The 15,454-nt window shown below is 40.5% G+C and overlaps 1 protein-coding gene across 2 annotated transcripts in view; it reads right to left on the bottom strand.

Moving 5' to 3' along the window:
- The window catches only part of TTLL5 (tubulin tyrosine ligase like 5), a 126,686-nt gene that overhangs the window by 3,579 nt on the left and 107,653 nt on the right, over positions 1 to 15,454 (bottom strand). For both annotated transcript variants that reach the window (XM_054275833.1, XM_054275834.1), the window contains one exon: positions 9,433 to 9,518. In XM_054275833.1, the coding sequence (XP_054131808.1) occupies positions 9,433 to 9,518 (86 nt within the window). The remainder of the gene's footprint in view (positions 1 to 9,432; positions 9,519 to 15,454) is intronic.

Below are 15,454 nucleotides of genomic sequence, written 5' to 3'. Positions count from 1 at the left end.
ACTTAGTAAGCTACTGTGTGAAAAAGTACTCTTGGTATTCCTTTCAAGCACCAGAATACTTTCTTCACTCTTGCTTCCGACTCATGTGACTCATCTCTTCACATGCACCCTCCTCTAAATCTTTCTCCCATATCAGTATGCTTTATCTCTTTCTTTGGGTCTTTTACTCATTTGCTTGCATGGGAGTCTATTTCCCCACTCCAGCACATGCTGAGGACCTTGTTGCAGGAGAGCTGAGGGTGTGAAAGGTAGATCTTTAAAAAGAAACAAATTGGGAATATGGAATGTGGCCCCCTTCCCCACCCAATTATTATAAAGAAACAGTTTTGACTTCTACATACTGCAGCATTTTACTATTTAGGCATATTATGGGAAAACGTCAATGTCATCTTCACTTCTTTTACTTAAACATACTTAGCCCTTGAAAAAGAAAAAACCAAAACACTTAGAAATGTACCAAGTTTATTTTGGACAGCTTGCATTTTACAGCTAATCTAGTAGGTAGAGCTTGTCCTGTGTATTTAGCATATCAGCTTGCTCCGAAACATGAGTGACATTTGTTGAGAGATGTTTATTAAAAATATTACTATATTTAAAGAAAATACAGTCCCTCTCCTTGAAACATACAGCATACAGCCAAACATCACAGAACACAGAGGATCTGGAAAGACGTTTAGAAAGTGGAATTGCCAGCTATGTCACCACACAGAAAGCTTGAAAACTGAAGTAGGAACCAAACTGTCAACCATGTGCGTTAAGGCAGGATACCAGTCCAGAAACATATCCCTTGGCAATATGCTGAAATTAAGGAAACAAAGGCCCATGAGAGAAGGCAGCCAACTTCAACCTCATTTTCCCATTTTGAAGATGTTTGAGCCTTCCTATTCCTAGAGAAATGCATTGCACAGTTTGTGTTTTCTCACAAACTGAGTTAAAATCACTTTCCTTGAGTTCTTGTACATTCTTGTACCTTGAGGACTCAGCACAGAGAAGGGCATTCCTATGTCTACAAGTAAATATGGACATTCATATCAAGAGTGGCACTCATTGCCAATTCATTGATTTCATAAAAATGAATGTATATAACACTCTGAAGTTTTTCAAAGCTATTGGTGAGCATTCCACCTCCTTGCAGTTGAGTATTTGGAGGTTCTGGTTGAGTAGTGGGGAACAGAAAAAGAGCTCATTGCTGACAGAAGCCAACATTAAGGATTGATTCTCTCCAGTGATAAAGAGTCATTGCTGTGAATCACCACGTACAACAGCATGAACCTCCTTTATTCTCTGCCTGCCATGAGGTGTCAAAGTATCTGCCCATATGTCTGTCCACATGTTTACACACTATTATGTCACCCATGACTGCACCTCAAAAACTCAGAACAGTCACAGTGGGAAGAAAAGGATTACCTCCCTTTTATGGATATAATTCTGAATCACAAAAAAATCAAAGGAGTTGCATGAAGTCATTTAAGAGATATCTGCACACTGAAATTCATTGCCATATAGACTTCCCCAGCACAGATGTACATAGCCTTGCTCACAAACCAGCACCTAATCTAGTGTGCTTCCAAGCTGCAGGAATAAAAGAAACAAGCACAAGGCTAGGTGACAGTACTGAGTCAGACGCCCATGCTAATATTTTTTACAGCTAGTTTGGACAGTTTCATCTTACCCACAGAAAGTTTGTAGGAGAACTGAGCGCCTTTATTGAAGTCTCCTGAATCTAATGTTGAAAGCAGGAGCTTTCTTTCTCCCTGAAAAGCTAAGATTATCCTAGAAATTCAGATTTTTTTTACCCCAGAGTGAATTTCTGATCTTAGAATGATGCCCAGCATTCCCTTGATAATACACAGGATAACTAAGAAAGGCAATAAATACATGGGGTTTATTTATATCTATGGGTGACTGACACTAGCAAGCCAGGACAGCTGACAACAGAAAGCCAGCCTTCCCTCCCCCATATTTTGGGCACAATTTCAACCTGACTTGTTGGACCAGGCAGGCAAGGGAAAGCAGCAGTTCCAAGTCATGAAAATTTTCTTGGGGGGTGGCGAGGTGTGGATGTCTGAGTGTGTGTGGGGAATGTGATGTGTATGCCATGAACAGTGTATACAACTGTATTCCAGAGAAGTCTTCCTGCATAAAAAAGCAGCGAGCAGACTCACTGACCAGTGGAAGTCAGCATGAGCCTTCCTACTCCCCATGTAACACTCATCCCCACTGCTAATGCCCTTCTGTACTTGACAGCTTTCTTTCTGATTTCTCTTATTCACCTCTCTACTCCCTGGTTCACTGTGGCTCCCTCTTCTTTGGTTCTTCTCCACATTTCATTTCATAACTTCAGATACACTTTTTAGCCTATTCACACACATTTTGGCTCCTATTTTTAGCCTCAATAAAACAATGCCAGATTAAAACAAAATCCAATTTGGATGGGCAAAGTCATTCCCTCTATAGGTAGCTTAATGCCAAAGGACCAGATGTGAGACAGAACCAGCCAAAATATTATATAACCTCTCCTGTGTCTTTGCACACCTGATATTGAAGGACATTTCCAACACAGCAAGGAAACACAGGCAGCTCGCCATCACCTCACTACTGAGAACAAGCAGTGCCCAAGCCTCCCGTCAGGCAAAAATCCAAATTGCCTACAACCATCACTTATCCTGCTTCTGAGTTTGTCAGAAGCAAAGGCTCCTAAAATTCAAGCTGAGTTCTAGCTCTTCGATAGGGAAGCTGACTCTAAAGACTGTTCTTTCCATTTTCTCCTGCTTTCTCAGGAAGAGTCCTGAGATGTGGAATGTCCTTTCAGTGGCATGAGATCAGCAGCAACAGGAAAAAAACCCTTCCTTTGACAAAAGAAAGGCAAAAGGTTGAGTAAAGATGTGAGAGGCAGGTTGCTCTCACAAGTTAAAGAATAAATGTAATTTCTGATGATTAGAAGCGAACACCGACCCTCAGTTCTATCTGAGAGGCGATGGCTGAGTTGGATGCTCTCATCTGAGAAGGGCCTGGAATGCTGCTTCTGGCAGCACTTTACACGCTGCTGAGGCTTAATGAGACTTACATACACTTTTCTCAGAACTCAAACATAGTCATGTCCTGCTGATAACTTGTATCTGTTTTAAAGGTACTGATTCAAAACATCAGTATTTGCTCATTGTTAGTCATAAGATAATGGTTCCCTGCCCCTCCAAAGAGCACTAAGAAATGGGGTAATAAGAAAGCCTCTTTACCATCCTCCTTTCCCTTCAGGCCCATCTGGTACTAGAGGCTTGGTGTGTGTGTCACTTATCTGACCTAGGACTGACTGATCAATTAAAGAAGGGAGTGAAATTATTTTTACTCCCTTCCTGTGTGCTCTCTTTATAAAACTGTGGAAGTCAGTAGTAAGAGAGAGATTATTCAGGATATTTTTGTGATGCATTAAATAAACAATGGCTTTAGGAAGATAACTTTAAGAACAAATGTGCAACTAAATATCCTCCATTGTAACTGATTCTTTGCCCTCCCGAAAAGGGAGGCACAATAGTAGGATTCAACTCAAGCCCAGCTTTCCAAAGTATGATAAAAGGGACTAATTCTGTTTCTCAATGATCCTTTCTCTGCATGGAGACAGCATTACAGAGATACTGACAGAGCTGCTGTCAGTATCTCTTTTCTGCTGCACCAGAAAAGTTTGATGCAAAGTGCTGGATATCACACAGGAGCTCCCTCTTCAATGATTCACCCAGAGCTTCTCAGCCAGACAGGTGGTTCTGAAAGGATTTATGTGGAAGAGCTCATCATTACTCCATTCCTGGGCTAGGATAAGTAATGAAGTGACATCAAAAGTTTCTCTTTTGTGTCATAAGATACCTTGTGCCTGGGTCTTCAAAGCAGTCTGAGGTAGAGGTTACTTGAGGTGCCCATTTGAAGGTCATCTTTTGAAATTAAGACCATTTGTGCAGTCAGTCACAGCAACAACACAGAGAACCAGGAGAGTGGCAAATGAAGACTGGAATTAACAGGATTACTGAGAAGGAGGAAGTGTACCAGCAATGTGCTGTGTAGAAACCTGAGTGATTTCTATTCCCAGCTGCTCCTGATGAAGGATTTGGACAGTGTGGTGAGACCAGCTGAAATCATAGTCAAGGTTCCTCCTGGGAATGTGGTAACAACATAAAAATAAATACATTGGTGTTCAACAATCTGCTGCTTTCCAAGGCTGCAGGGAACCTGGCAGAAGCTGAGGAAGTCTGGACAAGGCTGGGCAGCTGGGAATTCCACCCCACTGTAACAAATGGCTGGAAGACTGACACAGGCCATGCACAGTGGTAACAGTGCATATTACTTCCCATCCCCACCCTTTATGCTCCAAGAGAGTTGAGACATTCTCATTGATAAAAGAATCTCCAAATTCCACATGGTTTTTTTGTTTGTTTAGATCTAGCAAAAAATATTAAGTAATTGTATGTGTCTTGTTTACATGCCTGCTGTGTTTACTTGCCCTTTTTTTTTCTGGACCAGGACAATTTAGAAGCTTGTACATTTGCACACCTGCTAAATGAATCTAAAGAGGCTGCACTTCAAGAATAATGTTCAAGCTGTGGGTAGGCAACAGTCAGTCAAGACTTAGCACCTCCAATGCTAACTCTAATTTCAGGTCTCCAATAGCAACATATAACAATGTGACCTTGTTTTGAAGGTCCATACAATAATCTTGGATAAAAAAAACTTCAGAAATAGACAGTCGACTTGTAGATTTCCTGTAAAATGAAAAAAATCCAGAGCATATTAGATGGTGAGTGAGTACAAAAGTGCTCGTTACTGTCACTGGTTTACAAGCAGGCTCCATTCACTGCTCCACACTGCTTACACAGCCATCATATTTCGATGGCATTCAGACACTGCTCTCCACCTTAGCCTAAAGAAGGGTATCACTAGAAAATTAAGAATAGCAGCCTGTCTTCTACACGGATTAGATCCAAACCATTTTATTAATCCCCATATTCTTCTAGTCTCTTTGCAGTTCAGGATGCAGTTTTAAGCCCTTACAGATGATAACACACTTAATTTCAAAGAGTTGCATACTTTGTGGACTTGGCATTCATGCAGATACAGGGGCAGGTGAATGTCTAAAATAAACAGACAACTGTTCATCACCCTGTAACTAAGCACAGCTACAGCACTAAGAATCATGGGAAATATAATCCAGTCTATACCAACTAGCTCAAGAAGTTTCACCCTAGTTTCAGACTGAGTTTTGACACTCACTTTCTGCCTCAAGTATTCTCCAGAGAACTAAAATACAAATAAATTAGTTTTGGGCTCATGTTTTCAACCAGACTAGGTAGAGATCCAAGACTTTGCATGAATTAGCAGTCTTCACTGTCAAACTTGAAATGCATATTATTAATTTTGACCTCTAATTCTTATGGTTTTTTTCTCCTCCCAGCAGACACAGTGGAAAAGTTATGTGGACACTAGTAACATAAACATCAGCACAATAGAACTGCATTACTGTTAATCAGTCTGATAAAGGAAAGATGAAGGTCCTGTCAAGTTTGGAGCCATCAAGTCTTGCACAGTTTTAATGATTCATGTTTGTAATTATATAGTTTATTAGTACCTTATGTTTTCATCATAGCAAAACAGAACCCCAGAGGTGTTCTGTCTTCTGAAGCTTTTAAAATAAAAATGTCACAAACTTTAAAGAAGTTGGCAGCAAATGAAGGATAAAAGCCTAAAGAACACAGGTGTCACTCATACAGCAACTCCACAGTTGCTGGTAACCTTTGCATATCTAACCAAACCAAATAAAATCAACTTGAGCATCTACTCTACAGCTGCACTGAGGGGTTAACTATACTTTCAGACTGTTCCTATCTCCAGACTCTTGCAAACAAGAGCCCAATTCAGGAACAGAGAAGCTGCTTGGGACTATGCTGCTATATTTTCATAAAGTGCTCTTCATCCTCTGGTCTCCCCAAAACCTCCTCTGTGTTAGTATATTCAAAAATGAAAAATAATCTATAGAAACAATTTTGAATTTTGAGATCGACACATAACTACAAAAATTCCTTCATATTTCTTGCCATCTTGTTCAAAAGCTAAATTCTGGTGGAAAAATGCCTTTTTTTTTCTAGACCTTCACTTTCTGGAGAAAACAAATTCCCACACTATTTATCTAATGCCACTAGAGAGGGAAGGAAAATAAACCAGCAAAACATGGAAAAATGTCTCCATACACCTTATATTTTTAAAATATATAGTAAAACAAAAATTACCAGCCTGACCATCATCTGAACTCAAACACAGCCTCCATATACCAAGCACAGGCTCCTAAAGACAACCCAGACCTGAACAACGAGCTACAGTACTTATCTTAGCTGTTACTCAGCAAGCTATACTCTGAAGATGACTTTGAAAAGAGAACTGGTTCCTTAATTCAAAATCACCCTTTTTCAATAATACTAACTGAATTCCACAAAACAGGAAACAATCAATGTCATGCTGAGGGACCCTCAAAGTAACACAGAATAAAAAAAGCAATGTGATAATGGCCCTATTTTCAGAAACCCACTAGTGACTGGGTGTTCAGTGAAAACTCAGGTCACAGCAATTTAAATGTTCCCTAGAGGTAGTAATTCTTAGTATTTCTTTATTAGAATAAATCCTGCCAAACTCCCACAAATTTTGCTAAGAACCTGTCTCTTCAGACACTACAAATAACCCCCATTTGCTATCTTTCAAATTTACATTCCTGTCTGTATAGAGTCATGAGGCTCTCTGCCTTCTGTCTCTTTACACCAGTGACAGACAGCTCCCAAAACTTCTGCCTCTGTGAAATGAAGATGAGGCTACCTTCATTGTAGTGGTGGTTTGTTTCAGGATCCTGAGCTACCTTGCAAAAATGCTGACTTTTATTTTCCCTTTTATTTCAAAGGATCTGTTCTCAAGAGCCTGAGCCCACTGCACAACAGTGTCTACAGCTGCTATTTTACAGTTGCAGCACTAACCACTAGTGAATTGTCTTCTGGACACTCTAGTTAAAAGTTTCCATACTGCCTGATTCGCTCTTCCATTGAGCAACATCGTGGCTTGAGGTAACATCACTTGTGACACCTTTATGCTTCTTCACAGAGCCCCATAACTACTCTCAGATGGGCTGTTAGAGGAGAAGGCCTATTCAAGCTTCTCAGACATTTCTGATCATCTGTGTGTATGTGTTTTAACACAGGTTCTGCCTGATTCCTCTTTTATATCTGCAGCTTTTCACAGCCTTCCATCTTTAAATGCTTGCAGTTTATTCTGTGATTTGCTTTATGACTTGTGTGTCCAACCTCTCCAGTTGGTATCTAAGATACTAAATACATGTGAAACAGTAACCCCAAGTAAACTGCTGCTGAGGGGAAATTGGCGCCCTAGTGTAAGCAATCAATGGAGAGAGTGAAGAAGAAAAACAGCTGTTGCTGCAGCAGGGACTACTGCTGCAGAGTAGTTTCTGAGACACAAACTGGGCACAACAGCCTCTGACACATACCAGTAACTTGGTGCAAAGCTGAAGAAAATATCATCCCCCAGTTTCAAAGAACAAATGTTTTGCTCTAGTTAGTTTAATCACGGCAACATTTAGCACTGTTCTTGGAGCTATGGACCTCTTTTAGCAGCAGGAAGCTTTGAGTGACCCACCCACCGTGGTTCTACTAACCTACCCCTAGCCAAACCTGGGCTTTACCTAGGCCCTGATACTCTCAGTTAAATAGCAGGCTAACCCTTTCTTTCAGCTTCAGAAAGGGTAGTTTAGCACAATGCAGCTAGACCAGTTCTACAGTAGGAAACATGAGCTGAAGTTCTCAATTCTCACTGGATTACAAGCATTCACAGAGGAGTGACTACCCTGAAATTCACTGTGGGTATCTAGCCTCTATTATTCCTCCAACTCTGGCTGTTGCATACCATCATTAATACTATCATCCATCTTCATGCATGCATTGTGTGGGTATTCACAGAAATGGGGAAGGATAGCAAAATGCTACCTACAGTTATCATGGACACACATAACAACAGTATCCAGAGGAGATGGAAAGATTCTCTTGGAAAGGTTAAAATTACAGAGTGGCAACTGCAACAGTACTCTTTAAAATGTAAAAAAGAAGGCAAAATCCAGCACACAAAACACCTTCATGTTAGTCCACTCAACAAACCAATTTTGCCAATATATTGAGAACTTCATTTTTACATTTACTTTTAAATTTATCTGTAACCTTGCTTTATATACTGTACTAAAAACTTAAATTGCACTATACAGTAGATCAAAACTTTGTATTTAGCTATACACATAATACAGGGTTGACATAATTCTATTTGTTTGGATAATGCCATTATATGCCAGAGTACACTGTCATGTTACAGTGTACCATAGGGTGCTTAATATTGACTGTGGCCATTCAGCCTATAAAATTTCTGGTAGGACAACTGGAGTTTTTGGCAGGTAGTAAAGTGTGGGAGGCAGTTTGGAACTGTATGTTAAGTGCATTAGCTGAATGTTTGTGCTAGAGGATCAGCAAAAAAATCACTGACATAAATAAAGGAAATGTCATATTTTAATTTCAGAGATAAATATCCAAAGAGATGAACCTCTCCATAAACTTTTCTTTCAGCCTCTGAAAACACAGAGATCACTGCATTAGTGACACTTAAGTCATTCACAGTTCTATTTCAAAACAGAAGATCAGAAACATAATTTTTCAAAGCATTCTGGAACATAATGTGTCCACATATTCCATAACACTATCACAAATTACTGTGAGCCCCAGGTAGTACGGATTTGCAAGACTATGCTCTACCTGCCAATAGGTCTGCAAAAATGACTGGGTCTTCATTTGCTGAGAACTTATCAGCAGATAAACCTGTTTGAATTAATTAGCCACTAGGGAAAGACAAAGATTTGATTGTGTAATTCTCAGTGATTTTCTAACAGATATTTTCACATCTACTACTTGACTTCATTATGCAGCTGATTCACAAGTTTCAGCTATGTCTTTCTGCACTAAGAGCTTTTCTGCAAGACCAAAGAAAAATGTAAAGTATGTCCTGGCCTTTTATTACAGGCCAAGCTTAAACAAGAGAGCATCTTGAGCCAAAGTCTAAAGCAAAAAGGAACCACTTGAGCCAAGGTGTTTTTTTCCCTCCTCAGCCATATTTTAAGGGGGTCTTCCAATTCTATGAAACTCAGCCTATGCTCCCTTCTGTTTAGTCTTTTTTATCCCAGGGGGTATAAATTCCCTGCACAGCTGAACCCAGACTGTTACCTAGGAACCACTACATGTAGAGGAGGCAGCTGTGTTTCTTCTTGCTGATAAGGTTTTCCCTGCCAGTTCTTGAAAAAGATGAAAGCATCCCAGCATACCCACCCCCACTTTCACGGGCTTTGGCACTGTCACTCACCTGTGGAACATGTCCCTGGCTCACAGGGTGCAGCACTGTGAAGGCTGTTCTGGAATCCATCCAGTTGCTTTTCAGTGGAGGTCAACCTAAGAGGTAAAACCATAAAATTAGACAGAGGTAAGTGATATAGCGAGGAAGAATGAAAGTCTCAAACAAAAAAATGAGAATTCCCCTAGTTCACATAATCTCACTGGGACTGTAACCATGAAGCTGTGCCTGAACGCGGTACAAAAAAGGCAGTGACAGCAACTGACTCCAAAAAGCAGAGCAAGACAAATGAACAGTCAAGCCACCAGGGAAACTTTGATGTGACTAAAACACTTAATTGCCTCATATGCCCTGGAAGCTGATTCTGGAGCATAAAGAAGACAGTAAATGGTATTGGGCCACCAACATACACCGCAACTAGTGTATGCTGTGGTCATCTTAGTCCAATGATTTAAATTAAAGTGATTAAGCAACAACTGCACAGAAATGCACATGCTGTCAAAACATACTAGATTCAAGAGTTAAGTCTTTACATCTTGCCTCAGCAGAGAGCTCATTTAGCCAAGATTTCCCACTTATCTTGCAAACTGAGACACATGGGATGCATCTAATTTTCAGTAATCCAGTGCCATTCCTCAAGCAGATACCTTATGCAAATCCTTCTGCATTGATCTCAGCACTTGAGTTACAGCAGAACTATACTCTGTAGATTACAACTGTAGTTTGACTCAGAAATATTAATTACCAAACTGAGACCATGTACTACAGAAAAAGTGGGTCTACTCACAAGAGAAGGGCAAGCTATACAGCTGCAAGCATCTATTCTGTCCTTAAAAACCTATATAATTTATTCCTGATTTGTCTTCTCCTCCCTTATTCTTCCTTGCTGTTCTTCTTTCTGGCCCAACTCATTTCCAATCACTACAGACTTTTCTGTGAGTACACTCATCTCTGCCAGAGTCCTTCACTCTCTCAGCTCTGCAGTGTTACAGTTGCTGTCAGCTCTTCCCCTGAAGAGCATCATGATCTCCAATCCCCATGGGATGCCTTCACAACTGACTGTTACTCACTGTTTAAATTGTAATTCACTGTTTAAACATGTGCGGTTTCTATGGTTTTATCTGAAAACCTTTTGCTTCCAGATTTCAAGGTCAGCAAGTTGCCAGAAACCAGGTGCTTCTGACAGCTAAAAGGTCTGTGAGGGACTCCTGTGTTTTATTTCAGCTGGATTTCAGTGAAATGGAGTATACACATGAAGGGAGAGGGATGCAGATACATTTGCATTCCACAACCCCTTAATTCAGTCAGTCTTAACTGGAAATGCTATTGTCAAATGAGGTGCCTGTTTCTGTGTTTATTGTCTCTTGGAGAGAATTTTGGATCTGTATTTATGGGGGTTTTTTTGCTGATATTGCATGGTCCTTCTGGAAGCTGAGAATCTAAATGGATCTTTATGCTTCTTACATAGAGGTTCCGTGTTCATAATTAGCATGCCCACTTTGTTAACACAGCACAACTGACAGCCAAATTCAGCTCACCCTTCTGGAATGCAAAACTAGTAGATGAAAAAGTAACCAAGAATGCCAGCAAGTACTACAACAATATAAAAGCAAAACAGGAAATGGTCACTCTTCTACCTTATTGTTCAGAGAATTTCTTTATCTCTACAGACTTGCCCTTCTTCTCTGCCTACCCACAACACTGGGTACCTTGATTCTTGCAGTTTCAACAGTCACCTCATTCTGAGAGCTCATTCTCAGCTCTGCTCCTGGGATCTCCCACCAGGCTAAGATCACTTCCTTGTACTCTCTGTGCTGTCCTGATGAAAGCTTCAGAGCCAGAACATATTCACTGTTTAAACTGAGGTAATCCCTTTCCACTTTCTTCCTCCTCAGACTGGCTGAAATCCCACTGCTTTTTCTCAGTTTGCTAATGTCAATGTCTCTGTTGTTTTTGCTTCCATTTCTCCAGTGCAATCCATTGTTATGTTCTCCATTTCTTATTCAATATTAACAAAACCAGTCCCAACTGTCCCCTCCGTTTTAATATCTGTCATTGCTCTTTTCTATCTCCTATATGGGTAACTTGTCCTCAAAACTGATACTGGCTTCTTAATTTAGGTACTAGACTAGCATTCAGCTGCCCAGCCTTGGACTGCAAATTCTGTTCCACAGGTGAAAGATATTTGACTGAGTTTTGAACGTCTTTGTTTTAACAACTTATTTCTGGGATGCTACAGATTCATCTAGAGGTCCACTGGAACCAGACAGATCTGACACTACCATATTCACATCACAAAAAGTCCAGATTTGATAAGAGGATAGCAGCAGATGTAAAGACCCAGAGCCAAGGAAGCTTGATCCTCTTTGTTGTTCTTGGATGGGGCACCCTGCATGTGTATCTGGGTGTATGATCTGAGGCTAGCCAAGGGCTACGAGCTACAGGTCTAGTGAGCCCAGCTGTGGCAGGGTGTTAAATCAAGGCATGTCTCTCAGAACTGCTTTTACTGCCAAAAATGTCTAAAGGTCAGGCAGCCTGATTAACCCAGATATTCAGGAGCTGAAAAAACAAGTGTGCTGCAGTACAGCAGCAGCAAAACAGTCAAAGGGGTTCCAGTAACTGTCAGATGGGTGTTCTGCTGCCTGTCCTCTTATCAGCGGGCACTCAGTTTCTGTGTGTGATGTACCTGGCTCACTAAAGACACTTCACACATGGGCAAGACAAGATACAAAACAGAGCCATAGTGTTTTACAGGGCCTCGCTCTGTGATCATCATCTGCTTTTGGCACATTTGCTAGGCTTGGCCAGTGGATCCTAGAAAAAAGCTGGCTACTTCTGTGTCCAACTGCAGTCAGAACTCCTCCCCACTCTGGGATGGATTTCCTGAACCCTAGAGAAATGGATCCCCCTCTACACTATTTCTGTACTAGTTACAATAGAGAAGAACTTTGGCTCTTCTACTGCTGGCACCATGTAAAACAAAAGAGAACATAGAAAGACTTCTGTTCTGTGGTGGTGGGACTTGAAAGGAAATATTTATTTTGAAAGTCTTCCTGAATAGAGTTGTTATGGCATTTACAGAGATGTTCAGTACAAGAAATCATGCCATGCTGATCAATATCCCCAACAGTTTGTAGTGTTCCAGTCTACTACTGGTAAACTTGGTCTCTCTGTGACAACATCTTGAACAATATGCTCCTTTTCCCTACCTAGCATTTCCTCTCCTTATATACAGTGGTCTAATATTGACAGATCAATTTTTCTAAGCTATTTTCTTTGACTGATGGTTCTGTTCACAGATTGTTCAAAGTGTTACTCTTCTTGACACTGTCACAGAGAGAAAGTTTCTGAGAAGTTACTATGTGAATGACAGCACAGAAATGTGTATTTATTACAACTTAGGCATTCCTAAAAGCAGAAAGATTTTTCATCTACCACCAGTTCACTCTTGTGAACAGTTGAGCTAATGTATTTTTTCTACTTTGCATGCTGTCATCTGTAATGTGAAGACTCTATAACACCAAATACTGTTGCCAGGGAATATCTGCTTCATTCCACTGCTTATAAATACTGTATCTGTGATCTCTATCTCAAAATATCAGCAGGTTTCTTCATGGTTCACAGAACCACTACCTACCAAAAGTAGTGGCAACATGAGCAGTGGGAAAGACCCAGTCTGACTCTGGGAAAGAAAAAAGAGTTTGTTGTATCAGCTGTTCAAAAGCTATCTATTAGTGATACAAGTGCATTTGATCAAAACTATGGAGCTCTGTGACACCATTTTATGGCGCTGTATTTCAGCAGAGAGCTGCATACTAAATCATTTCTCCCAGTTAGTCTTTTTCCACACCTTAATATGGGCCCCAGTTTTCCACTCTGTTAGCTGAAGCAAGGAGTCTGCTTTGGACACAATCCATTATAAAGTCAACCTACCACCTTCTACAAAAACAAGAGAAGCCAGGAACTGAAAAGACAAAACTGAATTGTCTGGCTGCTCCATTACTTTTTTCCTTTATGTTTCAACCAGGAAAGTGTCCAAGTTACTAGACAGTTTTTGAATTAGTCAGTAATGTTCATCTTTAGCATCTCATTCTGTTTGTAGTTGAGTTTTCTACTTGTTTCTTCCTTTTCTGGAAGCCATGTGTGCTGGCTGGGGGAGAATTGATAACGCATGCAAGGAGGAGATAGGTCAAAGAGACAAAGTTGATTTTAGTTTTGTCATCGCAGTCCTGTCTCTGGAGAAATTCTAGAAACAACTTCAAAAAGAAGATCTTCATAAAGATGTGAAACAAAACCCAGGCAGTGCAAGAGCACACAGAAATAAAGTCTGGCTTACTGAAATATATGGGGGGAGAAAGAGACATGAGAGCTTTAACAACAGAATGGGATTAGTTTCAGGGAAGTCTTGTGTAAATAATACATAGCCCTGAGATCCTGAGATCCTCTTTGAGGAAAGATATCAGAAAAACAGCCAAGAAGTATTAGGGAGTGAGAGAAGGCAGCAAATCAAAAGTGACCTGACAGACAAATGAAGCAGCCAAAAAATGTTATGGAGAGGGATGTTTGCCATGTCATAACCTAAGGACACGGTAGTCTCACTGGAAAAGTACAATTTTGGGTGCCACAGCCCAAGCACTCTGACAAACTGGAGAAAATAAGGGAAATTCAAGACAATTAAGGACTTGGCAAGTAGAACTACTATCTGAGGTTAACATACCTCAACAAGTCTAAGCAAAATTAGGTTACTCCAAGAAGTAAAAGAATATTCAAAAGATGGGAAGTATTTACATGAGAAAGTGTTTCAGGTTCAGGAAGTAGGAACAAGGTACAACAGGATGAAACAAAGGAAAAATTCAGACAAGAACTCAAAAGAAAAATACAGCACATCAGGAGAAACTAGGTGATTAAAAGGTTGTCTAGATTCCTAACTAGATTTTTATATCACACAGTAGAGTTTCTACCACTGGACTTTTTTGAAAGCAGACTACACTGTGTCTGAAAATACTCTGTACAACCTATCAGGGATTGTAGAAAAAAGGCTGAAGCATGCAAGACATCTTTTTTTCCTCTAGTCCATGTTCCTTTGACACAGAGGCTTTTCTCCATTCACTCTCCTCTGTAGATGTGTATCTGGTCTTTTCCTGACAACAATGAATGGATTAAATTAGTCTGAGACATAGCAGTTTTTAAACTATCAGCTCTCAGTGTGCTGGAACTACAGCTAGGCACTGTTGTTTTCCATGTAAGTGAAAAAATGTTACTGCAAGATCCCATGAATGGCAAGAATGGGTTTGGAGCCTTGTGCTGGAGACTGAAAGGCAACTTGGAAAATATTTCCGGAGCGGCTCCTTGCAGCCTTCAATACTTGGATTAGTTTTCTGAAATTCTGAAGGAATCTTTTGCTTTTTTTCCCCCTTCTGTGCATTTTTGGTGCTGAACTTTTTCCGGTTTTCCCACACTAATGCCTGTCACAGAGCAGAAACCACAAAAATGCAGCAAAGTAAAGTCTGTCCAAGGAGCTGCAATTCCATCTCACAAGGATAAACATTTCCTCTGCCAAGAAGTGAGCACAGCACACCGGCATCTTCAAATACACATGCCTGCTGCCCAGCAGAGGAACCCACTGACACAGCCTGTCACCTGTACTAACAAGAGCCACCCAACATGAAAGAAATCACATAGCAAAGCCACCAGAGCATACCTGACAGACCTGGTGCTCACATCTGCATTTGCTGAGCTGACAAAATTTACTAACATCTTGTTTTCTTTTTAAATAGTTTTGGGGGATTAACTCTGTGTGCTATCTCTTAAGATAGCAAGAGTACAGGCAGCAAATACACAAACTTCCCTAAATCAGTTCTGTCCAAGTTCCTTAAATATGCCTTGCGGTTCCAGATTTGATTCACACACAGTGACTGCATCTTCATGAGGTGTCTTTCATCAGTAACATAAAACTAAAGCTTCTCTCTTTAAACAGGAAGTGAAAACAGAATCAGGAAACCTCACAGGAGCTTGCTCTGAAAGCTTTACAACT

The sequence above is a fragment of the Melozone crissalis genome, unplaced genomic scaffold (genome assembly GCF_028551555.1).
Source record: "Melozone crissalis strain CALT ecotype California unplaced genomic scaffold, PUWL_Pcris_2 ptg000018l_1, whole genome shotgun sequence".
Classification (NCBI taxonomy): Eukaryota; Metazoa; Chordata; class Aves; order Passeriformes; family Passerellidae; genus Melozone; species Melozone crissalis.
This window is presented reverse-complemented; position numbering and strand designations above follow the sequence as displayed.